This window comes from Phalacrocorax aristotelis, chromosome 9 (genome assembly GCF_949628215.1).
Source record: "Phalacrocorax aristotelis chromosome 9, bGulAri2.1, whole genome shotgun sequence".
In the NCBI taxonomy this organism is placed as follows: Eukaryota; Metazoa; Chordata; class Aves; order Suliformes; family Phalacrocoracidae; genus Phalacrocorax; species Phalacrocorax aristotelis.
Window position 1 is genome coordinate 22,576,735 of NC_134284.1, and position 25,581 is coordinate 22,602,315.

General features: G+C 38.0%; 2 protein-coding genes across 12 annotated transcripts in view; both read left to right on the top strand.

The window, feature by feature from the left end:
* The window catches only part of AK7 (adenylate kinase 7), a 56,017-nt gene that overhangs the window by 12,976 nt on the left and 17,460 nt on the right, over nt 1-25,581 (top strand). The window contains exons 11-19 of one of the 4 annotated variants that reach the window (XM_075103861.1): nt 1,423-1,551; nt 1,855-1,993; nt 3,482-3,610; nt 4,604-4,675; nt 6,771-6,968; nt 11,278-11,498; nt 13,816-13,974; nt 16,264-16,346; nt 16,448-17,135. In XM_075103861.1, coding sequence (XP_074959962.1) covers nt 1,423-1,551; nt 1,855-1,993; nt 3,482-3,610; nt 4,604-4,675; nt 6,771-6,968; nt 11,278-11,498; nt 13,816-13,974; nt 16,264-16,314 — 1,098 coding nt within the window. In that variant the 3' untranslated portion in view covers nt 16,315-16,346; nt 16,448-17,135. Of the gene's footprint in view, nt 1-1,422; nt 1,552-1,854; nt 1,994-3,481; nt 3,611-4,603; nt 4,676-6,770; nt 6,969-11,277; nt 11,499-13,815; nt 13,975-15,752; nt 17,136-17,191; nt 17,789-25,581 lie in introns of those variants that run through there. The other 3 variants (XM_075103858.1, XM_075103862.1, XM_075103859.1) reach the window with 3 other exon arrangements.
* PAPOLA (poly(A) polymerase alpha) overlaps nt 17,660-25,581 on the top strand; it is a 46,440-nt gene continuing 38,518 nt past the window's right edge. For all 8 annotated transcript variants that reach the window (XR_012662344.1, XR_012662345.1, XM_075103863.1 and 5 more), the window contains exon 1: nt 17,660-17,788. Coding sequence is in view for 6 of the 8 variants with exons in the window: in XM_075103863.1 (XP_074959964.1) it covers nt 17,781-17,788 (8 nt within the window). In the remaining 2 variants the exon portion in view is untranslated. The remainder of the gene's footprint in view (nt 17,789-25,581) is intronic.

A 25,581-nucleotide genomic window follows, 5' to 3' on the forward strand; every position in this document is an offset into this window, starting at 1 on the left:
AAACACAAGCTTTAACTTCTTTAAGTAAAAATATGTGGAAGACTGATATAGATGTAGAATAAGTGAACATTAAAACTGAAAATTAACTTGAAATTAAAAAAGAGGGAATATTAATTCAAACAATAATCATTAAGTTGTTTTTCTTTTATGCCTAAAACTGAAACCCTATAAATGCAAATAAGCTTCCTGATGGAGAAGCTGCTCTTCTGAAACTAGTTTCTCTATGCATTATATGGCATTCCTGCTATATTTTGCTTCAAGAATGCAGTAAGTGTATCTTTTATTTAAGCTTTTTTATAATAGTCAGTAGTTAGGTGAGTATTTTGTGTCCTTCATTATATATAGTGAGCCAGGATATTCAATTGCAATGTGGATTTAATTTTATCCGGCTCTATTGTGTAATGTACTGAGCAAGCTCACGGTTTCCTATGTTAACTTAATATTTAGAACTTCTGTATTCAAATATATAGGGAAGGTTATTAAAAGGTGCAGAAAAATGCTTGCATACATTCAGGTAATGTTTGGCAAGATAAAGCTGTTCAGCATGTCTAAATGTTGTTGAAACTTTGAACAGGAGTTCAGGAGCTGTAAAACAAAATACAGCTACTGTCATTCGAGGTTGGTTGTTAAAGTCCCTGTGTACCTCTGAAAGGATTATTAGGTCTGTGTTTGGGTTAAACTACTGCATGTGAATACGAATGCATGTAATTTTTAAAATTCAGTACAAAATATAGGCATACCAAGTAGCAAGGAAGGGGAAGGCTAGCTAGGCCTCTGTCCCTGTGACTAGTCTATTAAATTTGCAGAGTTTGCACTGTCAGATTTACTGAATTAAGGTAGGCAGTAAATGATGTATGGTTTTGAGTTTGTTGCATAATATATTTAATAAGTGTATATTGGAATCTTAATTACACTTACTTAACTAGGTAGTCTGAAATTAGAAATCTATAATACCTTAAGATTGTGATGGATCTGTAATTTTTTAGGTCAAAATAACCATTGTGATGACAGCAACTCCACCCCCGTAGGGAAACAGAGCTATTGCATGTATGCAGTAGAATATCTGCCACCTCATTCCAAAATTCACTGCATCCCCTCTATGGGGTTGTGTTTCATCTCTTTTGATGATCAAACACTAATATTGCCACTATAAGTTGGTCTGTGAGTCTAATAAATAGAAGTGTGCTTTTTCTCCAATGGTAAAGTTGTACATTTAAATTAGGCAGCCATGTTACTCAAAGCCTGTAAATGATACAGGAGATATTCAGCGAGAAATAAATAGATGAATACAACTAAAATATATTTCAAGTTTTAATTATCATATTGTTATTTCATATTAGTTATAGTAAAAAGACTGTTCCTTTTACATAAAAACATCCATATTGTTGGAAAGGTGTTATATCTTTATCTTTTTTTTTCCAGCCTCTCAAAGTTTGCATTCACGGTCCTCCTGGGGTTGGCAAATCTACCATTGCTGAAGAACTCTGTAAATACTACAAGCTACATCACATTAAGATAAATGATGTGATTTCTGAAGCAATAGCAAATCTGGTGTGTTGCTATTTTCTAGTATTGCTATTATCTTAATTTCTGTGATTCTAAAATGTTTGGCATTGTTTAAAGATTAGTTATAATTCCATTATTTGAGAATGGAAATCTCTTTTGACATAGTGATTGCATCTGGGGGATGCACTGAACTCTTTAGAAACTGAAGGTTGCTCAGTATCTCACTGTCCAGGAGTATATGTAAAATGAATTGTTTAATTTTTTTTTCTCCTTTTATTACATCTGCATATAAAAGAAGTTCAGCTATGGAATTTCTGAGCCTATTTGTATTTATGATCTTGTCTTCAGGAGAAAATTGTGGCTTCTGAAGAACTGGACTCTGACAGTGTGGGAGAAGAGAGAGAGGATGAAGAAGAGGAGGGTAAAAATGCAGAAGCAGCACACGAGTTATTAGCTAGAATAAAAGAAAGCATGGAGCAGAATGCAGGTAGGAAATAAAAAGTACCAAGATGGGATTTAGGTATATAGTGCAACCCTATGAAAATGGAAGGTCAGGAAGTAAATTGGTGCTTTGGAACTGTTAGTTCCTATCAAAAGCGAGAATCATGCCCTGTCTGTTTGTATGTACCTTATTTAAAAATCAAATACAATGTTTTACATTATATACCTTGTATACCAGAAATTATATATTTTTTAAATACTGTGCTGCTTTCTTAATTGTAGGAGTTCCATCTTTCTACTTCTTTATACATTTTATATGATTCTTTTTACACTCTAAGTTGGTATATAAGTAACAACAGTATACTCAGAAACATTGGATTCTGGGCCAGATTTTTTAAAAAACATCATGTTTTCTTCTCAGACCAGGGAGCATAATTTATATAATACAAAGTAAAAAGTTAGTGAAGCATATCTGTATCAAATTTTCAGAGAAGAAAGGTATTCTAGTAGGAAAGAGAATTAGTGCACTGTCATAAGAGATTATGGGGGTTTTTAAGTACTTTATAGCTCATTTTGGCCATTTCTAAAAAGTAAACAGTATTTACTGAAGCCTGTAAAGAATTTTAAAGTCTGCAGATTGAAAAAGGTCCATAAAAACTGCCATTACTGAAAAGTACTAATTATCATCTATATATGAATAAAGTCATGTAGATTTTGATGTAGTGCATAATAGTTTATGTGCAGTGTGAAGTAATTGCTCTTAAAAATGCCTTCTATCACTAAAGGTTTACCTGATTTGGATCTTATGTATCTGCAAAGCAATGAACTTGTGACGCATCCAAAGCTTCAGTAATGAGATCTATGACAGCACCTCCTCTGCATGCCTTGCTTTGTTGTTTAAAATAATAATGCCTTTTGAAATAATAACATACTTTTATGATTACAATGGTTTATAAATATTTAAGACCTTAAAAAGCTGAAGCAAAATAAAGTAGGAAACTGGAGTAAATGGTTGCAAAAGGGCAAAAAATCAGGTCAAGCTAAAATTTTTACTCCCACGTATTTGCTCAACAATGTAAGCCAAGTTAATGAAGCACTTCATATCTCAATCTATTAATCGGAAGATGAAACTTGTAAAACGTAACTCGCATTTGTTTTGCAAGGCTACCTTTAAGTCTTACTGTTAGTTGTAAATAGAAACTTATTGTTTTGTCACTTTTTTCTATAAATATTTCTTTGCCCCTTCTATTAAAATCTGATTGCATTATTCTAAACAAACCTAACTTCATGTTTAGTATCCTTAAAGTTCTAATATTTATATCCACATAAACGCAAATATAATTTTATTTTATAGCTACACATTTATATTCCATAGATCGCTGACAACATGTAACGTACAAATAGTAACTCAAGTTACATACACTTTTTAGGGTCTAAATAGAAGTTTCTCTGATAAATGAATTGAAATGTTAGTATAATAATTTCAGATGTCTCTTTTCCACAGACTAGGTACCTATTAACCTTTGTGTCTTAGGTCGTCTAGATTATCAATATGTTGTTAAATTTGTGAAGGATAAGCTCAAATCTATGCCTTGTAGGAATCAGGGATATGTTTTAGATGGGTTCCCAGAGACCTATGACCAGGCACAAGATCTTTTTAATTGTAAGTACTGCTGCTTTTGTTTTTATTGCTTCTAATACTGTCATTATCATTATTGTTCTTAGTGCCATAGTAGTTGAAGTGCATCAGCACTGTAGTGACTGCAGTGCAGGACACAAACCAAAGTTGCTTTCGCATGACACTTAACGTGCGAGAAAGATTATAATGCACCTTATTTAATTCAAGCACAAGATAGTTTTCAGACTATCTTTGCTGCCAAAGTACTAAGTAAACACACAAATATGGAGGATGCTTTCTTGTTCTGTGCTGGTCTACTCCACTCAAGCAAACTCCAAGGCAGAATTTCTTCATAATATTTAAGGGCTGCTTGATGAGGAGATCCAGCCAGTGCACTAATACATGGGTTATGAGCCAGATTACAGTGGGTGTATTAGATCAGCTACAGTGGATATGACTTCAGAGGAGCTCTGAGACACACATTTCAAATTGTGAGCAAGCACCGTCCATGCACTAAGACCAAGAATCATCATGAGTCATGAAGGAAAACAAAAAACCATGTTGTTCAGCTTAATACGCTAGGCTGTAAATTATCATGGTCAGCTGATAATTAGTCAGTTTTACTGACTATACAGAATAGCAGACACTTAGTGGCAGAAACCATTTTAACCACACTACTGTAAAACATTTCTACTCGCTGTTCTGAGCCCTGTATGTGTTTTTGGCAGAATAATGTACTTGGCAGAGGGAGAGGACAGGGTCAGGACAGCAGTTCGGGCACATTTTAAAATTACATAAGCATGCGCAGACTTCTGTTGTATAAGCAAACAGCTATTAGTGTCCCAAGGTAGAATTCTGTGGTGGCTGGCAGCACAAATTACTGAATTCTCTGAACTGGTGTCCAGGTTAGATTACTTTCCAACAATTAGTATCATTTGAATATTGACACACTTGTTTTGTACTGGGCACTTTTTTAGCAAAGATAATGATATTATTGCTTCAAATGAAAATGTCAGTCAATGTTTACTTTTGTTTTAGTGGAAAGTGAAGATGAAGAAGAAGAAGAAATTAAAGGCAAAATACATAAATGTGATAAATTAATCATACCTGGTAAGTTTGATAGATTTCTTTTTAAATAAACTTTCAAGTTTTCAAGTACTGCTGCCACCAACGAGAAGTCTAAAATATCACTCCATCTGTTCATATTTAGTTTAACATGAAATAAGTATCTAATTCATGTAATGCTGCCCTCTTATTTGGAAGTGAACAATTAATCAAAAGGAAGGTTTTGATTCAGTTTGTGGGTGTTTTATTCTTTTTTTCTTGTTGTGAAATGCCATCAATTGTTGGCTGATAACAATAGTAGTAGCTGCTTTTGTTGTGATTACAGCAGCTATTAATGGAATAAACATGAGCTCCTGAACTTGGCATATTAAAAAAACGCAAGTTTATCTTTCGTGTGATATCTTGAAAGATGTTACGAAATTCGTTTTAATGCATCAGTTAAGAATTAAAATAGAGTGCTTCTCATCCATGCAGAGATGGCTTTGTTCTGCTGTTTTTGCTAGTTTTGATTTCTTTGGAAGTTTTGATTACATTCAAATAATACATTTGGCATATTTTACATTGCAAAGTGTGTCTGGTTTGATAGTACAAAGGTTGAATATCTCAAATGATTAGTGTTTCAGTAAATGATAATTTACTGGCTTCAGTGGAAGTGAAGAAAATTGGTAACTTTCTGAAAAATTCCTTAGTCCTTGCATCTATATGAAGGGGACGAAGGTTTGATTTAAAAGCCAGACTTCTACCAGGTCTGTAACCACTTATGAGTTGCTGATTTCTGAAGTAAGTAATTTCTGTTATTCATAAACAAAACCACTTCTAGCCTCCATTTCAAAAGGTGAACTATAAATGAATTATGATGGGCAGGAGAAGTACCACTTTCTCTCCCATAACAAGGACCTCAGGCATGGAATCTGTTTTAAGAAGATACATTCTCAACCTTGAAGAAAACTTGTTTTCTAAAACAGTCCAGAAAGGATTTTTGTTGGTTTGGGGAAGTTTTCTTGGGTTTGTTTTTGGGTTTTTTTAAGGTTTTTCTGGGGAAAGGAGCCAGGAGAGGGGCTGTGTCTGTGCTTGATTCTGCAAATTTCTCTCTGATGTCAGAAAAGTTACTTCCTGGCTTTGTTAAATTAACAGGTTTCAGTGGCATTCAGTCATGATATTAACAGAAATATCATAATATATTGTGATAAATTATATGAAATTATATTTAATAAATACAAGTTGAATATTGCATTAATAAAATACTTCAAGATTCAGCCTAATGAAATTGCAAATATGAGACTTCTGAAGTGAAGAAAGGAGATGAGTTTTTTTATGGATCCTGGTGGTTTTGTCTACCAGAAGTCCTAAAATAACGTTGACGCTAAACTTTATGGCATGTGGCGGCATACTATCTTTAATGTACTGTTTGAATTTTTTTGTTTACTTTAATTCAGCAGATATACATCCATTTGTGAGATCAAAAAAATCACAATACAGGCTGATGACAGACAAGTGAGCTGTTAAATTTTCCAGTATTACTTGCTGCTTTGGCTATACCATTCATAAAAATTTGTTTTCCTCCCATACCTATTACATGTATTGGTTGTATGATAGCTTCCTCAGAAAATTTGGACTACACTGCCTTGCTGTTCTTAAGAATTTTGTACTGCTTATTGCAAGAATAGTCATGTTGATAGTGCTAAGAAAGAATTTGGTGAAACTGGAATATGTACCTTCTTTACAGACATGTCTCTTAATTTTGTTGGATTGCTCTAACTGGAGAAGTTGAATATAAGCATTTGATAATCAAATTATCTCTAAAAATCGTAGAATCATTACGGTTGGAAAAGACCTCTAGCATCACATCAAGTTCAACTACCAGTCCAACACCACCCTGTCTCCTAAACCATGCCCTGAAGTGCCACGTCTACACATTTTTTGAACACCAGGGATGGTGTATCTGGGCAGAGTCACCACAGTCAGCAGAGGCTGGCCTCTCTCGGCAGTCTGTTACAATGCCTGAATAGAATCAATATATATATACAACTCACATCTATTTATGTTCAGTTGTGGTTTAGAACTTATTATTAACGCAAAATAGGTAAGAAAGAGGAAAAACAATAATATACGGGTGCTGATAATGTGTTCTTCTTCACAGAATTTGTTATTTCTTTGACTGCATCTGATGAATTCCTTATAAACAGAATAATAAATCTGCCAGAGAGGATTGTTGTTGGAACTCATTATACCCAGGACCGGTTCCCACAGTCTCTGAATCTCTTCAGAGAGTTAAACACAGATGATAAGACTGTTCTCAACTACTTCGATGAACTTGAAATACATCCTCAGTTTATTGGTATGAAATAATAACATCAGTAGATAAAATCTGAATAAAAATTTTTTGTTGTTACAAATGTAACACTTGTGAAGATCATATAGTGTTTATATATATATAAATAATATTTTTAATTAATGTTGCAGAATACAGATGCAACAAGAATTTAATTGTATAACTGCAAAAATACCTGTATACTCATAAAGATTCTGAATTTTTCTTGTACAGTTAACCTGTTTTGAAAAATTGGGGGGTTAACTGTTCATTTTTGTAGGCTAAACTATCAAAATAGTTTTCTGACTTAGGTTACAGACCACTGCGCTGGCATCCTTCCAAACTGGTATAATAGCATATTTTCATGGACTTCCAATCTTATAGTTGCTTGGATTTTTTCTTTAGACCTATCCTCAGATGACTTGGCAATATATGAGTAATCTGTAAATGATGAAGCATTAACAAAAATTACTAGAAATTAAAGGTGGAAGGCTGGGACTGAATCTGTTTTGCACGATACCTGTATGTGACAAAATTTGTCTTCCCTACACACTACCTAGAAAATTGCGGTCACTGGGAAATCTTGAGAAGACTACTATAATGTGATTTCAAAAACAGTGAGATTGGGGTGGCAGCGTTCTTAAGAAAAATGTTTGGTGGGTTTTTTTTTGGTGGGGGAGGGAGAAGAAAGAACAAGGGGAAAATCCTGCAACTAAAATCAAACTGCTGATATTTGGAATGTCCATTTGAGATGAGTTATCTGAAGTTAATTGTTGAACAGCCTCAGGCATAATTGATTTCCTAAGTTTTTTTGTTTAATGCCAGCCATTGAGATCATCTTGAGAATACCATACATATGTTGTTAGGAAGTGTAGCAGTGGGAAAAAACAGTGGGTTACTGTAATCATTTTAGAGTTGAGGTAGTTCTGCTACAGAAAGTAAATGTAAGAAATGGTAAATACTAGGTCAGATGCCATCAGTTGGTCATATTGTAACCAGGGTGATGGAATTAACCAACCATGGATGTTGCTATACTCCTTGTACAGCCCCATCCAACTGGACATTAAGTCTGGGGACATGGAGTATACAAATCAGTGTATTCTTTGATCTGTATTTTAGTCTCAAGGTAATCATTAATGCAAACAAAACAATAGACAATGTGCTTCTGTCAGAAGAGGATGACAAAATGTGGTTTCTTGTAGTGGACTAAGAAAACTGGCCAGGACTGCCAAGATTAAGAGCCAAGCAGGTAACAGGTAATTCTGGCAGGGGGATATTGTGACCACTGACTCACGGACCACCTACCCAAGTAATACCACCTACTCAAAAGAGAACAATGGGAAAGGACAACTGAGTATGCGCAATAATTTTCATGTGAAGCGAGCAAGTTTGTACCAATCACCAAAAAGAATAATATTGAATATGTATGGGTAAAATGAATATGTATATTTTTGGTCTATATGGTCACATGGGAAAGGTGTGTAAGGTATGCATGTTAGGAGGAGCGATCCCCCATGCATCTGGCACCGTGAATAAAGAATGCCTGCCTTTTAACACTACATTGGTGTTAAAAGGTTTATTCCCGATTTCGGTGACAATATTCTTATCTTACATACTTCTGGACATGCAAGTAGTAGCACTGTCCAAGACCATGTTTTATTTTGCTGGGGACTGTAAAGTGTATACTCTATGGTAGGATACTGCAGTGTTTCCTGCTAAGAATTGTGCCTGAAGGTTACTCTTAAACTCTAGTCCATTCCAAAGAAGAAAACTCACTGGCCTACTGATTTTCATTATTGAGGTATCACAGCTGTGATGTTCAGTGACTTCCAGAAGATTCTCACATTCAGTTTATAGTGTTGATTCTCATCTTCAGAGGAGCATCATCTTCAGATTCTGTTTATCTCAGGAACTCCCTCTTTACCTATATTCACATCACTGATCGTTACCCACCAAAGTATACAAGCATATAGCTTTCTGTTGTAAAATGGTATGGATGGATTACAAAGATAACATCAGTGAGGAACCTTCAGCTCTCCAAACACCCCTCCATTCTAGCTGATGTTCCAGTTTATCAGATCTATAGAATTAAATAGCAGCAGATTTAAGCAGAGCGTCAACTGCTTTCTCGGTCATTTTCTGATGGAATTTAGCGGGGAACAGTTAAAAAATTGTGCTTGATTTGTTAAATACTGACTTAAGTTAATAAAATCTTTCTTCCACCTTAATTTTGGAAAATCATAACATATGGCTTTATGAATTGCTTTTATGTTTATTATTTTTTCTGAGTCTGAAATATGATTAGTACAAAGGAGTGGGTTTCAAGATTCTGGAAACCCTACTTTGCTACAGTGAGTCACTGCATGAAGTCTGCAAGTCAGTGATCTTCTGTCTTGTTTTTCTCATCTGCAAATTGGGAATGGTGACATGGGCATGTTAGATCAGCTACAAAAAGGCACGTTAAACTTATAACAGCAGTTCCCTTTGAAGATCTTAATTTATTAACTCCTTTTCTGGTGATCTTTCCTCTCAATTAGCGTCAGTGCTAACCTCATTTTTTATTTAAAAGGCATTTATTTTTGAGGATAAATGCAGTTAATTATGACTGCTGTAATATTTGCATTGTAATCTTGCTTGGCCATCTAAGAAAAAAATGCAGCCTTTGCGACCTCAAATTCAGTGCTGAGAGAGTTCTTAGCAATACTTTAAAGGACTAGAAAAGTGCTTTGCACCGTAATTTTTATATTGAGGTACAGCTAAAATTGCCAAAACAATGGTCTGCTTGACATTAAAAATGTTTTGTTATTTTAATTTGGAATACTTCAGGCATGTAATTCCTGATTTTTTTTGAAAGAAGAAGCTGTAAAGGAGATTTTATCATGTAGAATTGTGTTAGCTTTCTCCTCAATTCAGTAGCAGAGTTTGTACTTCAGGTCCAAACCACAAACAAACTCTTGGAATAATGGTGTTAGTATTGGACAGCTATCTTCTGTCTAAATACGTGATTAGAAAGAAATGGGAAGTGTGCTTTGCCAATGGCTTTCAAAATGACTTCATAAAGCAGAGGACTGTGGAGTAGGGACTACCGGATTCTCCTCTAAATTCTGTATGCTGGTTGTTCTGGTTTTTCCACTTCCTCTGCTTGCTCTCCTTACCCATTTCTGTGCCTTTACATCTCCAGTCCCTTACCACTGAACAAGCCCTCTATCTCTGTATCCTCTGGATACCTGAAATACCTGCTTTTCCTCTTTTCCATGTATCTTTTCTGCCAGGTGCCTCCCCACGCTGAATGGACACAGAGCCCAGAAAACCCTGAAGGCAGTCCCCATTTTTCCATGTTTTTCCTTTTCCTTCTTTTTTTGCAAGTGTAATGTGAAAGTAGCCTCCAGCAGTTAAAAGGGACAAGGAATGAAATGAAAGAGAAGGCCTTGCTTAGTCTCTGTGCTCCTACATAAAGCTACAGATTTGTTTTGTAGACATATTTGAATGAACTCATTTTCAAGTTCCAAAACTTAGACAAGCTGCACCTTATAAACAGGATAGCTGTAAAAGTTATTTTAATGCACTTCTCCCTCACATCATCTTAAAAACGGAAACTATTTTAGCTGAAACTGTCATCCCAAAAGCTTGGGGTTCATTACCTGGTGTGCGTCTCCCAGTGTACACACAGAGTCGAGGTATTCTCCTTTATTACCTAAATTGGCAGATGCGGGTGCCGGGTACAAACCTGCACATTCTTGGTAGAAACTGACAGTTATTTATACACAAGGTATTAATCATCTAATACATATTCATTGCCATTCTGTTAAATGTTTGGTTAAAATTCTTCGCCTATTGTGTAAACGACTATGCATGCCCACTATGATTTTTGAAACTATGACTTCCTTTACCTTTTGAGTCAGTGGGTTTCTTGAGTGGGTGGTCTTTGAATCAGTGGTTGTGATCTCCCCCTGCAGGAATTACCGTTCCTCTAGTTTCGCTTAAACGTGGCACCACTAAATAGTCCTTCACAGACCGTTAGCAAGGCAGACTATCATTCATTTGGGGGTTTTTGTTCTAAGGCAGATATCCTATTTCATTATGACATAGTATTGTTAAGATAAAACAAGCTAAGTTAATCTTTATCAATATAAAAACCGGTGAGGAAATTTGGATGTAGAAAACTGTGTTCTGTGTAGCAAAATGTTGACATTTACAAGCAACTGAAAACATCATCTTATACTTGAAAATTCAAACAGTGTGAACACCGTGTATTTTTAGCTCTTGCAGTTATTTACTGATGTCCATTAATAATTGACAAAAACCTTGCAAAGTTCTCTCTTGTATTGTTTAAAAGATGTAGCCAAATTTGAAGATCCTGAGAACAGATTTATTGTAAAAGAGATCATCAAAGAAATTGGGGAAGCTCGGAATTATGGTTTGACAGATGAAGAAAAGGAGAATTTGGAACGCAAAGCAGCTGAGGAACGCCTTGTCAAAGAAGCTCAAGAAAAAGCTGAAAGAGAGCGCAAAGAAGCCGAGGAAAGGGCTGAAAGGATGGCAAATTGGGAAGAGTGGGTAGGTTAATATATATTTTTGGGAAAATGTTATTATTTATGTGTTTTAGATGGCTTCCAGCAATCTGTTATGTAAAAACACTTGGAAAGTGTGGCACAAATTCTCTAGTTCCTTATATCATATTTTAGATCTGGGTTAGACTATCTTCACAGTGTATTTTGAGGCCCAGACTAAAGAATGTGGTCTCTTTTTGATTATGGAGCACAGGCTACCTGACCTCAGAGGATTTGCATATGATGTTTTTCCCTTGTTTACTTTGCCGCACCTCAGGACATTGTAGGTAAATAACCTGAAATTCTCACTATAAAAATGTTCTTGTTCACACCCAAAGTCAGGCTATTTCACAAGAAGGCAGTCCTTCTATTATCTTAGAATCATAGAATCACAGAATCGTTAAGGTTGGAAAAGACCCTTAAGATCATCGAGCCCAACTGCTAACCTATCACTGCCAAGTCCACCACTAAACCGTATCCTCAAGCACCACACCTACACCTCTTTTAAATACCTCCAGGGATGGAGACTCAACCACCGCCCTGGGCAGCCTGTTCCAATGTTTGACAACCCTTTCGGTGAAGAAGTTCTTCCTAATATCCAACCTAAACTTCCCCTGGTGCAGCTTGAGGCTGTTTCCTCTTGTCCTATCGCTTGTTACTAGGGAGAAGAGTCCGACCCCCGTGTTGCTACAACCTCCTTTCAGATAGTTGTAGAGAGTGATAAGGTCTCCCCTCAGCCTCTGTTTCGCCAGACTAAACCACCCCAGCTCCCTCAGCCGTTCCTCATAAGACTTGTTCTCTAGACCCTTCACCAACTTTGTTGCCCTTCTTTGGACACACTCCAGCACCTTGATGTCCTTCTTGTAGTGAGGGGCCCAAAGCTGAACACAGTTCAGTTCTTCTCCAGCTATTTAAAAACAGACTGATCATTCCACAGAGAAATCTTTTCTTACATTTAAATGCTTATACATATCTATGGGGAAATAATACCCTGAAATCACTCACTTTTAAAGAAGCATTTACATGGCTTTCATGGTGGCTTGTAAATAAGTTTTATTTGTTATCTCTATGCTCATTTACAGCTTCATTCTACATTAAATAGCATTTTGTACTCTCTGTAAACTTGTCTAAAAGATTAGTAAGTGTAGTTAACACATTTTTAGCTACATTCAATCCAAAGCCATCTAACTTTCAAGACAGCAAGCTGTGCATTATTCAAAGGTAAAGTAAGTGCTTAAAATGTGTGCTTAAGTTTATCCTTTTAAATAGGCAGATGCCCAGGAAATCTGAGCAACAATTCACTTGCCCTTGAGACTGTAGATTAGCTGCTGTCTCTGCGTAGTGACCAAAGACCACTTAGAGGATTTATTCAATAGCGCTCCTGGATTGAGTGAATAAGGTAAATATCTTTTCCAGATATTGGTATATCGGTTTTATCTGAACATTGCTTTTGTGTTATGCCTTGAGTATAGAAAAGGAGTCTTCAGAGTATCATCTACTTGCTGTATCTATACATGACTCAGTCTACTGATGAATAAAATGAGAGAAAAGAGGACAATAAAAGAGTTTCTGAGTAATCTTCTGTCTAAAACTGCTGCAAGTATGCATGCTGTTAAGTGCTATTAAATGGAAGAAAAACTCGCAGCGCTTTTATTTCCCTGTACCCCCCTACTTTTTTAATGTAATCCTTGTATTTGATTTAACCTGAATTCAATAATTAATTTAGCTGGTGTAAACAAGTGTAATTCACTGTGGGTTTAGTTTATTTAACTCTCATCTCCCTCACAAACTGACATAAATGAAATAAAACCAAACCAAAACAAAGAAACTAAACCCAAAACAAACAAACAAATCCAACACAATTTACAGTTATTTAGAGAGTCCCAGCTCTCTTCTGAGTAAAACTATTCTCCTTCCCCTCCCATTCAAAGAACCCTCAAGAAACCATCTGCATTTTCAACAGTACTAATTTTTGAAGTGATACAGTATATTCCAAACATTTTGCCAGGTATCTTCTGGAAACAGGACCACTGTTTCCAGACTTCAGAATAAACCTCCTTTTAGGTGTCAAAGAGAGAAAAATAAAATAGTTTTACTAAGATTATTTCCGTTTTCATCATGTTCAATTCATTGTCCTCAGTGTGCCATGTGCTCAAAATTTAATCAGCAGTTCATAGCTTTTCCTGCCAAGCTGTAAGCTTTAAAATTCTGTCTACAGCTTCTAGTGATACTTTTTTTCTCTAGGCCACCATTATGATTTAGTCAAATGCTATCCGGGAGATGTTATAAACCTTGTTCTTTACGTTTTTGTTCATTGTTTGTAGAATAAACATCTGGAGGAAGTGAAAAGACAAGAACAAGAGCTATTGGAGGCCCAGTCCATTCCCCTGCGAAACTATTTAATGAAGAATGTCATGCCAACACTTATGCGAGGGATAACTGAATGCTGTAGGATCAGGCCAGATGATCCAGTCGATTTTCTGGTAAGTTGACTACATTTTTTTCTTAAATATATTTGTAAAAGCTTAATGAAAATATTCACATAGACCCAAAGGATCATGGTTAACATAAGGACTTAAATTTTTTTTCCCCACTGTTACAAATCTGTAAGAAAAAACCTCATCTACACAGCATGGGTGAGCATGTACTTCTTTATTTCAGTGCTGGGCACATTGGGGATAACTCCACCAAATATGGGTCCAATTTTGCATTAAAATTCACCAGTTTTTGTACACTTTTTCTGTCAAGTCACTTTTACACTTTTACATCGTTTAATATAAAAATGCATACTATGTTGGCTATTAAATTTAACCTTTACATTGATCAGTTTCTTTGATTATATAACTTAATTAATATTCATATCCCAAAATAATCATTGGTCACCTCTACTAATGTCCACTAATTGGAATTCTTGAAGGGTAAGGGGATTTCCAAGCAGCATCACTGATGCATAACAGGTTTCTGCGGCAAGTTTCCTTGGTTTCAGAAGACTTAACAATATAATAACTAACAAATACAGTTCCTAGAGTTACAGGATTCAAACGAAACTCCACTATTCAATTCTTCATTGTTTCATCCAGTTTCTATTAGTTTCTTAATACAAAACAGTAACTATCTAGTGAGGTCTCTGTGGTTGCAAGTTTTAAAGCACACAATATTTTAATATTAGATTTCTACTATAATAAAATTTGTTGATTTTTTGCAACACCGCTGTCATGCTAACAGTTAATTAACGCATAGTATCTGCAATTCTGGTGAGAAGTAATTATTGTGAAAACTAAAAACCCAGCTACTACTCTTCATGGGATCCATTGATACTGTGTATCAAGTAAGGGCATAATCCAGCTTTGCTAAACAGTAACAGGACAAGAATCACTACCAGGATCTGTTTCTTTTCGGTGTGCGCACTCTGCGCGCCTTGCGTGCCCTGCCGATCCTGCTGTGGCGTAGAGGCCTGCAGGAAGGGCGACATCGCTCTCCATCCTGCTTACACCCCTCTAGGCAGAACAGAACAGTTACTGTCATGATGAATGAAAGCTCTTCAGTAATTCCCTTCACAATACACAGGTAAATTAATTAAGTAAATCCTATAAGGCATTCATAGAATAATTCTGGTTGCAAAAGACCTACTTCTACTTTTGGCTGAAAGCAGGGTCAGCGTTGCTTTTGGACAAGAATTCAGATGGTGTAAGGTTTTTGCTGTACTGATGTTCTTCCTGCACATCCTAAGAAAGTTATTAACAAGCTATCACTGTTTCAATGAAAAGAAACATTTTATTAACCAAGCAAAAGCTTAAAATTAAAGCATCAGTGTTGTGTGCCAGTTTAGGCACCAAGGAATGTTTAATTGTTGTAACCTTTTTTGCTTACTGATGAGGTACAACTACCTGTAGCTGTATGAGCATGAGATCTTCCCTACTAATTTCTGAAGATCTGTACTATCTACTGTTCTGGGCCCAGAAGCCAGGCCCTAGGGTACTCCCCGGGATTTTCCATGGAGTGCCAAATACTGTCGTAAATGGCTCACTTCCTCCTCTGCCCATGATAGAGGCGTCGTGACTGCTACAGAGGGAGAATGAGGTGGATGGTATTTTGGATGGTGTTTCTGGGGAACAGGTTTCTCTGACATGTCTGCCAGAAAGTAATACTTTCTGTGATTTGGTTTAAAGCAATGTTATCCACTGTATTTTTTTCATTTCACGTAAACTTTAAAATTGGAGACTTGAAAATACGTGTAACTTTGAAACTCTTCTTTTTATAGGCAGAATATCTCTTCAGGAACAGTCCTGATATCGAATGAGATAAACATTAAATACTAACAGCTGTTGAAGTTGTGAAGCAGAAAGGAAGAACATTCCTAATGCATTTTAAATAAAAATACTTAGTTTCTGAAATTATTTTTGTTTAGGCTTATTATGTAATCTAAATTTTTATTTCTTATACTTTATTACTTTGTTGTATTGGGTTTTTAATGTTCCTTCTGCAAAAGTACATTTATTGCCCATACTGATTAATACATTTGCACATCTGTATTTCCTATGTCTATGCGAAACTGTGAACCACAGGAATCTCTTCTTTCCAAAACTTTCTTCCTGGAGTTTTCTCAGTTACACATTCTGTTTAAGCAATAGATTCTCGTCCTGATCCATAGCAGGAGTAGGCAGGTAGCCCGAGAAGAATATTTCTTAAAAATAAATAAAAAAAGAAGGTGGGGATTTTCACTGAAAATGGAAATAAATAGAAGCAGCAAGCTATCTTATCTCCCTTCCCAGCTACCAAGAGGCAAAAAGGTCACACAACATAGCAGCGTTGTGCTGCACTGAAGAGTGACTGAATAAACAGTTTCCCAGCATAGGTATGTCGTAAAACCTGGGGTTTTATCTCATATCAAACAAATGGGTGTAGTTCTTACTTAATTCTCTTCATCATTCAGTATTTGATACATCTTTTTTATAGATTCTTGGAGAATCTAGGCTTTCCAGCATGCGGCTGTCATTCCTTCTTTACTGACTTCATATACCTCTCACAGAAACTGTCAATCTCTCTGCTGACTGAGCGTAAACTGATGGCATATTTGGTGTAAAACAAACACAGGATTTTGTCAAAATAGAAAGCAGGGACTGTTTGGGAGAAGGGGAAAAATAAAGGAAGAACTGAAACAATGGTGATGTAGAAACATTTTACATTTATTTTATCTATTAATTTTAGTATTATAATTTTAGTTGTATTATTCAGATATGGTATTATTCAGATATACCAACGTTCTTATTCAGATGTATTAATACTTGTTACAGAGAAACAGTCTTATTTCATCTGTTCTCACAGTCACACGGCCAAGTCAGTGATGGTAGGCAGGAATAAGAGTTCAGAACCATCATCTCCTCCTCTAAAGAACAGATTTCTTGGGGGTCTAAATTTCCTATAGGCTGCCAGTCCAAGTTACCATTTATCATGTGAAGCAGCTGAAGATGAAATAATTGGTAATTTTAGAGACATTTTTAGTTTGAGAGTCTTGTATTTCAAAGTAAAGATGAAAATAGGATTAAAAAAGGAGACATAAAACAGGCTTGGGTTGTTTTTTTTTTTTGTGTAGAGCTGCTGTAACATTTACTTTTCTAAGAATAAAGTTTTGAGGTGACCTGTAGAGTGTGATTTTTTTTCTAATTTTAAATTCTCTGCAATGTGTGCACTCTATTACAGGCAGCGCACTCAACAACAGTTATTAGGAAAGGATCTCTTTGCACTGGTGTGCGTACAGAAGAAAACAAGCCGGACGCCGGCAGGCACGAGCTCGACTCGGCGCTCTCCCTCCCAACCCCCCGCTGCCGAGCCCGCCCCGCGCGCACGCGCCGCCCAGCAGCCGTTAGCGCTTTGTTTTCAAACGCCGCCCCGCCCCCCCGCCGGAACTACAGCTCCCAGGATGCCGTTCGGCCTCGCTGTCGCCTGAGCGTGCGCGGCGTGCGGGGGCGGCCGCGGCGCTGCGTCAGGCCTCCCCCGGGCCGGAAGGTTGCTGTGGTAGCGCCCGGGCGCCATGTTAGAAGGCCGGAGGGGAAGAGGAAAGTGAAGCGGCGGCGGCTGGGCCTAGCGAGTGGCTTCCTCCTCCCTCCAGAGCCTGACCCCGGCCCTGCCATGGTCGCGGTTCCCGCTTCCTGGCGGGGCGAGTGAGCGGTCCGGAGGCGGTAGTGGTGGGGGAGGACGAAGAAGCGGAGGAGGAAGGAGAAGGGGACGACGCGGTGGTGGTGGCGGCGGCGGCGGCGGCGGAGGAGGAGGAGGAGGGGCCGGAGAGACGATGCCGTTGTAAGTTGGAAAGCTGTGGGGTGGCCGAAAGGCCTATGTTCTGCCAGCGCTCTCCCGGCGGCGCCCTGAGCCACCCCCCCGCGCCCGCCTGCCCGGCCGGGCCCTTCCTGCCGGCTCTCGCCCTCCCCCGCCAGCCCCGGGCCCTTCCGGTGCCGCAGTGTGAGGGGCTGCGGGTCCTCAGCCTGCCAGCAGCTGGCGGCTGCTGCTTCCTTGTGTTCCCCCCCCGACCCTTCCCCCCCCCCCCCCCCCCCGACCCTCGCGAGTCCCGAAGGAGGTGCTGATGTGGCTTTTACGTTGATGTTGTCGTAGCCTTCTCCTTGGCGGTCTCGCGGCGGCGGATGGCTGCGGCGGGCCGCTCGGGCCGGCCGTTGGGCCAGGCCGCGCCGAGCGGCGCCGTGCCGCCTGTCGTCCTGCTCTCGCTCCTCGCCCCTGAGAGCCCTAACAGAGCCTCTTCTCCCGCAGCGGGCGCGGGGTTTGTTGCCTCCGGGGGCAGGAGGGGGCCCAGGCGCCGGTTCGAACCGGCGGGTGGAGCTGCGCTCGCCGTCCTTGCGGAGTTCCCCCGGGCTCGGTGGCTCCGGGGCGCGGAGGGGAGCTCGCTGCCGGCCCCTGCAGGCAGCGCTGCCCGGCCGGCACCAGCGGGCGGCCGCCCGCCCCTCGCCCTCCCTCGCCTCCGCCGGGAGGGGAGGCCGGCGGCCCTGCTCCCGGGAAGGGTGGGCCTTGTGCGTTGGCCCTGCCCTGCTGTGACCCTGCTGGTACTCATGAGTAACGGAGTGGGGCATCACTTCATCCCAGTTTCCCTGCCGATTTCCTTCACCCAACCCCCGGCTTTTTTTTTTTTTTTTATTTTCTTGGTGACGTTTTGACGGCTCCGAGAAAACACGCTACTCCTCAGTTCTGTAATCCGTAATATTAATAATTTATTATCCTGTATAAATTGAGGGGACCAGCGATGGGTAGGTGGTCAAGCAGATTTTAAGACTAAGGCGTGTTTTTATGCTATGTTCATGGGTTTTTTGTTTGTGGTTTTTTTTTTTGCTATTGAAGGAGAAATACAAAGAATTTGGGGTTATTCACTCTTGCTTCACTACTGTTATTTGGGATTATTCACTATTGTTTTAAACATATGAACTTTAAGTAAAGAATAACCATGCTTCCCTGTTGTGCTTGTCTTTATTCAGTCTAAAATGATGCTAAGTTAGTCGTGGGGTAGATAACACGAGACAAACTTAGCTGAAAAAGTTTATGGCAGGAAAATCATAGTGGGTGAATGTAGAAAGGAAAATGGTTATGCCGAGTAGTTTCTAATGCTTGTGTAATGGGGCTGCAATGCCTTTATAGATATGTTTTGCACATGTCATTATGGCAATGAAAAATTACCAGAAACCTGCTTTGAAGTTGGCTAGACTTTTTGGCCTCAGGAAAATGGGAGGGTGTTTATTCTTCCTGCTTTCTTCCTTAATTTATTTTGTTGTGACTACATAAATTCCAAATGCTTAATAACAACGTTTTAAAGTTTGGGCTACTTCTGTGAGTTGTAATAATAGCGATCTTCAACTTTCAGAAGTTTGGAATTACTTGATGATTTTTTTTTTAAACGTAGGTGTTTGTGCTACTCTAACTAGAAACTCTTAGCTAACATTACGTAGTGTATATTTGCACTAATATATTGCTGTTTTCAGTACAAACATTACATGGCAACTTTGCTAATAGAGAAGGTTCATTTTAGTTAGGAAAAGCAAAGCGTTCTCAGATTCTGTATTTGTTCTTTCATTTCTGTGTTTGAAGTTTTGACTGAATAATACAATAATTCCAAAGTGAACATTGCAATGCAGTAATGTTAATTCTTGAGTTTATGAAGTGGTACCTCTGACTTACATTTAGAGGAAAAAAGAAGTGAGCTTAGGAAGTGCCTTTTCTGTATAATTCTTTCCAGTTGATGCTTTCATGTTTTTATATGATAATCTTTTTGAGTGAGAGTAGAACAACCATATATCACTGCCAAACTCTCGATATGACAAACAAAATACTTTTTTTTTATATATTAACCAGATTTTTCAAGACCTCCTTTAAACTTAACTTTTTTTAGGGTGGTGTTTACAATTGACAGGCCTAGTCAAAGCTGGTCTTCCATACAACCGGAGATTGTCATCACTCTTTACTTGAAAAGCATTAGTTCAGAGTACTCGAGGGGTACAACATTGTTGATACTGCACTGTGGGTGTATGGCTGCCTGTTTCTCTTAGCAGTGTGGTACAAAACTATAAAAACAAGCAAATTACTTATGCACAAAGCACATCAGTAGTAAGAAAGCAAACTTGGGTTCTGCTAATGCTGGTAGCTGGCATTTGCAACAGCCTTTTAATACTTAAAGAAAATTCTGAATTTATCCTAGGAACTTATGTGACTTTTTGTTATGATTCTTGTAAATCTCTGTGAAGAGATAGCAGCTGCATAAGGGGAAACTCTTTAATTTTCAGCTGTTTAAAAAAGCTGATAAGAAACAAAGGTGGGTATTTCCCCGATTATAAAGATATATTTTTAGTGAACTGTTAGGTACAGAATGTTGCTGTGCATTATCTGAAATGTAAGATGCTAGGGAGAAATGGAGCATGCTAAGCTATTCATATGTTTGTTAGGGTTAGGCTTTACACAGAAAGGCTACTGACTCAGTGAAGCAGCAGCTATTTTTATGTGAATTGATGGTGTAGTCTTTTTATGTAATCTGGGCCTTTCTGACCCTCCAAGTAAATAAAGAAATATCACCAGGAATCTGTTTCTTGTTAAGCTACTAATATCATTGAACTTAGAACTTCTTTGCTGAACTTCTGTATCTGCTGAAATCATTGCAAACAACTTTATTTTTTTTAACCAGAAGTGGAAAAGTGCATTGAGTTCTATCTCTGAACATCTAAAAGTGCCATAAGTGCTTTAAATCTTAACTATTGTTGTTATTGGTAACTTCCACCATATTAGAGTTCTGGAATGTAATTAATTTTTTTTTTAGTCTTTGTTGTAGGCAGTCAGGCTTATTTTCATTGCTGAAGTAAGACTTTTTAAAGTTTTCTTTCACTGAACTTTGCTTTAGACATATGCAAAGTCATTGTTTTCTTGACTTTTAATTAGCAGCTGTCAACTTGTGTGCCAGAAGTAGCATTACACTGTATTTAAAATGGCTTTTACTGATTGGGAGCAGATAAATAGTATGTTTCTGAACAGAGAGCGCTCAGGTTTTTATAGACCGTTATGGAAGGAATTAAATTATTTCTAACTTCGCAAAGCACAGGACCTACTTTAGGAGAATAGTTGCCTTAAAGTGATAGCTTTATTAATGAAGGATAAATCAATATAAAAATCTATACTGAGGATTAATTTGTTAGATGTAGTACAGAGGAACTGGATGGCAAGTATATGTGGTCTTGCAATAGCTTTCAGTCTTCTAATGTCACTCCAGAAAAGACTTTATACCTGTAAACATGGAGGTACGGCAGAGAACTTAAACACAGTTATCTTGGGCTGAGCAGATTTTACAGCTGAGACAAATTAATCTCTTACAGTCAAACCCTTCATGGGATTCCTAGTTCTTGGTTTGATACTTCCTGATATATCTTCTGATTCAACCTTACTGAATTTCTCAAATTGCTACCTCTGGAGTTTGTTTTGTCTCCAGAATAGCAATAAACCTGATTCTTGGTTCCAGAGCTGCCTGGAGAGTTCAGTAGAAATTTTTGTTTAAACTTGAAACTTCTTCTGAAACTGTTTTAGTAAGAATGTTGTGGATGGGTGTGTGGTCGGACATGCTGCCTTCACTATTCTTCCGTACAAACGGAAGAGCCAGAGAGAACTCAGGGCTGAGTCAAATGTTAGCAGAATGTGTATAAATATTATTTTGCCATAGCTGAGTCTCATATTCCTTAGGTCTGTTGGCTGTCATTGCTCCAATACCCATGTTCAAATCTGTTTTTAAAAACAATCTGTTTCAAAACACTAAATCTGCTTTGGGTATCTTGAACATATCATAAGGACAGCTGAAAACTTAATTCATGGTCTAAATGATCCAGCAATTTTCTGCTAGATATTAAAACTTTGTTCAGGAAGGACAGCTGGATTGTGTTAACCATGTAAAGCATATGTTCCCCAGTAACTGATTTGCACAGACTTCATCAAGATTTCCTGCCTAGATTTCTGAAATTTTGCATGGAGTGATTGCATTAGCATTAAGCCAGAAATTTTAATCTGAAATTGCTGAAGTCAGTCCTTATTGGAGGAGACTTTAAAACCAGGAAACAAAACTCCTCAAAACACTTCCTCTGAAAACTGACACAGTAGACCTTGAGCTTTGTGAATTTAGTTTCAGCTGAATGACCAGGTGGTGTGATGACCAGTATTGCTTTAGGAATGTGCCTTGGGTGTCTTAGCTCAGTAAATAAGAAAGACTGAATTCTACTGAGGTAAGCAGTAGAGGCAAATAGAGAAGAGAGGGTAGTCATTGAGATTCCGTAAGTTGTGTATTTTGTCCTGGTATCTGGAGGCAAGACTGAATGACGCAGAAGTCCTGACTGAAGTTAAAGTTTGAAGTTAAAATAGTGCCAACAACCCACAGAACATTAAGACAAGTAAAAGCCTATGGTTTCTCTTGCTTCACCAGTGCTGGCCTTACTGTGCATGTCTGTCTGAACAAACTTAACCCTCAGCTGAGGTTTAGTGATACATGAGAGGGTTTATGACTTCTAGCAAAACCAAGGCTTGATGGCCAAAAGCTGGAAGGGATTTTTGCATGTGCTTGGCACATGTTTAGATGACTTAGATTTTGGGTGGTTAAGGTCTGTTTCAGGGTTGATCAGAGATGAGTTTGAGACTTACATGGGAGTGAAAGTGTTAGTATTTGTTGACTACTATGGCATCTGTTTTTAAAGTTTCAATTGTTTGTGTTGCCTTATTTCTGTGAAGCATCCCAATTTTCAGGAGTATGATGTTTAGATAATGTAATGCTGGTTGCAATTGTATTTTCTTTATGACAAGAAGTATGAAATACTAACTTGAATAACATGATAAAAGCACTACTAGTAGAACTGGGGTAGAATACCAGGAGTGAAGAGGAAAAAGTGCATAGAACAGGGGTTTTCAAGTGGGGTTGGGAGGAGTGTTTTTAAATGCAAAGCATGCTTGAAAAAGAAGTTTGTGGCAGGAATCTTGTTTCTTCTGAGGGTGGAGAAAGGTTGCAGTGTTGTAAAAGAAAACAATAGCCCAGTACTTCAAATTTGTATCTAACTCTTAGTTATGTATGGGGCAGTAGTGCATAGGTACACCTGTATTTGCTCTAAGTCTGTTTTCAGTGTATGTGCATGTGTGTTCATGCTGTAACTTAGTCTTTAAAAGATGCATTGGAAAGTTGGGGTTTTTCTTCTGTTATCTCACAATCTTCCCCCCTCTACCTTAGAACAATGTGTAGTTACTTCCATTTGAAGGATTTTAAAGGTGTACAGCTCTGGAAACAGTAAAGCCTTTCACGAGCTTTATTTGTTCTTTTTCTTCCACTTCTGCACTCTTGCAAAATTATTTTAGCTGTGGCCATGTTACCAGGGTTTGTTCTTTTTAATTCAGTAGTTACTGATAACAATATAAGAAGATATTGCCCACCAGAGCTTTGGGTTCTGAAGGAAAAGTAGCCTAGCTATACTTGCTGTCAGTTTACTACAGAGTAGAACTTTGTGTGGGTTTTTTATTTTTTAATATGGGGGAAAAGTATATGTGCATTTCCCTGAAAGGTGAGATTAATTCATATTTGAATATGAAATATTGGATCTTAACACTTTAGAATTAAACCACTATAGCTGTTCACCAATTTGCAGATGGTTTAAACTGTCAGCATATGCTCTTCAGAAATTCAGGTCAAACCAGAGCAACAACAATAGCATGTTAAATTTAACTCTACGTCATTTTCTGCAACTTTATGTTTGTGCTATTGACAAGTTGCTCATATTCATAGCAGAGCGAGAGCAGAATCTTCACACGTATATGTAGTTGACTAGACCCAAATAAACAGAAAAGCCCCAAATTGTACCTTAATTTCTCTGAACATGCTTTGAGTTGAGATGTTGATAAGGTCTGCCAAATCTGCCTCTGCTGTTGTCAAGGTTTGAGTAGCTGAGATGGGACTTTCTATCGCTGTTTAATACTCTCTGATATTTGTTAATGCTTAACTTCAATGACTAGCAGATTTGACATACCACCCCCACCCCACCAAGGCCTTATCTTCCCTAATCCTCTCAGGCAGAAGGTCAGCACTGATGCTTACCTGTCCTTCCTCTTTGAATAAATTCGGTAAACTAAGGTATTCCAAAAGCGATATATCATGACATGTCACAGTTAAAAACTACAATGTCCAAACACCTTTTCAAGAGGGAAGATATTGGAGTAGAGTGTGGTCTGCATGGTTTTAGGAAAAAGTAAAGATAGATCTAAGAGTATTGGTCATTACTATTTTCTGGCTAAAATGTAACATGTATATACTACATCAAACTTTAAGTGTTCATTTTGTATATACAACTTTATCAGTGATAAGTTACTTTTCTTTTAAAAAGCAGCTAGCAAATGCTTTATTTGAAGTTTCTTTGTTTTGTGGGAGGTAGGGGTGGGGTGAAGATATACCTTTACTTGTTTGTTTTATAGTTGCTGTCATTCAAACAAATAAACATGGATTACCCAGCACTAGTTAGTTTATTGCATCCTTAAAGGAGTTCAACAAACTTTTTTGCCAAATACCAATTTTTGCAGACATTTTAGAGGGGTGCTTCTCTGATATCTTTTGGTGTGCTACAGAAACCTCAGAACAGTCTTAATTTCAGCAGGTGGAAACAGATGGGCTTAAATTTAAATTTTTAGCTGGAAATGACCTATACTTCCTTCAATACTAATATGTTAAAATGTAAGCTTTGTTTTATCTTCTGGAGTTGTAAAATCTCCTAGAAGGCAGCTGCACTGAGAATGGTTAGGTACCATCCCACTGAAAGTGTTTAAGTCCTCAACTTTCAAATGCAGGCGAAACATTTGTGTTGGAAGGTCCTGTGCTGTTGACAACATGCTCATTTCATTCTTATAAAATACATGAATATAAAAGCAGTTAACTGTAAAAACTGTAACCGTTTTTGTGTAACAATTCCCAAAGATGTGTATCAGGTGATTGATTTAATAGGTTGTTGAAAGTTGTTGTTTTAGTGAACAGTTTCAGATTTTATTTCGTGCCCTGTGACTGCTCAGATGGTCCTGTGGGGGTTGGAGATGATACTGGTTTGAGTCAAGCCAGCACAGTGTGCTGTGAAGACAGGCCTGCACATGGCTCTGCTAGGGTAATGCTCTAAACTAGATCAGGGAAGCAATCTGATGTTTGGGTTTTGTGTTACAATTTTGGGGGCAAGGTGAAAGATGATTTTTAAGTTATTAGTTCTTGAGTTGGTGAAGCATGACCCTCAGATGGAAGACAGGAGGCTTAGTCAGCATTACTGACTTAGGAGTCTGCTTCTCTGAGTCTGAGTGACATTGAGTCTTCTGCAATCTAGTAACAGTCGCTGCCAGGCTGTGTTTTGTCAGCCCTTTCACTGCAGACTAATATCTATTGAATTGGATACAGCTTCTAGTTATAGATGGGTGAAAATTACAGACCAGCAGGAAATTGTTAAACAAACTAAAATATTGATTGTTTTAGACTACTGCTTCAAAAACCTGTAAAAATAAACTGCAAAACCTTTAAATGAAAAACAAATCTATTTTTTCAAATTAACAGTTGGCAGAAAGGT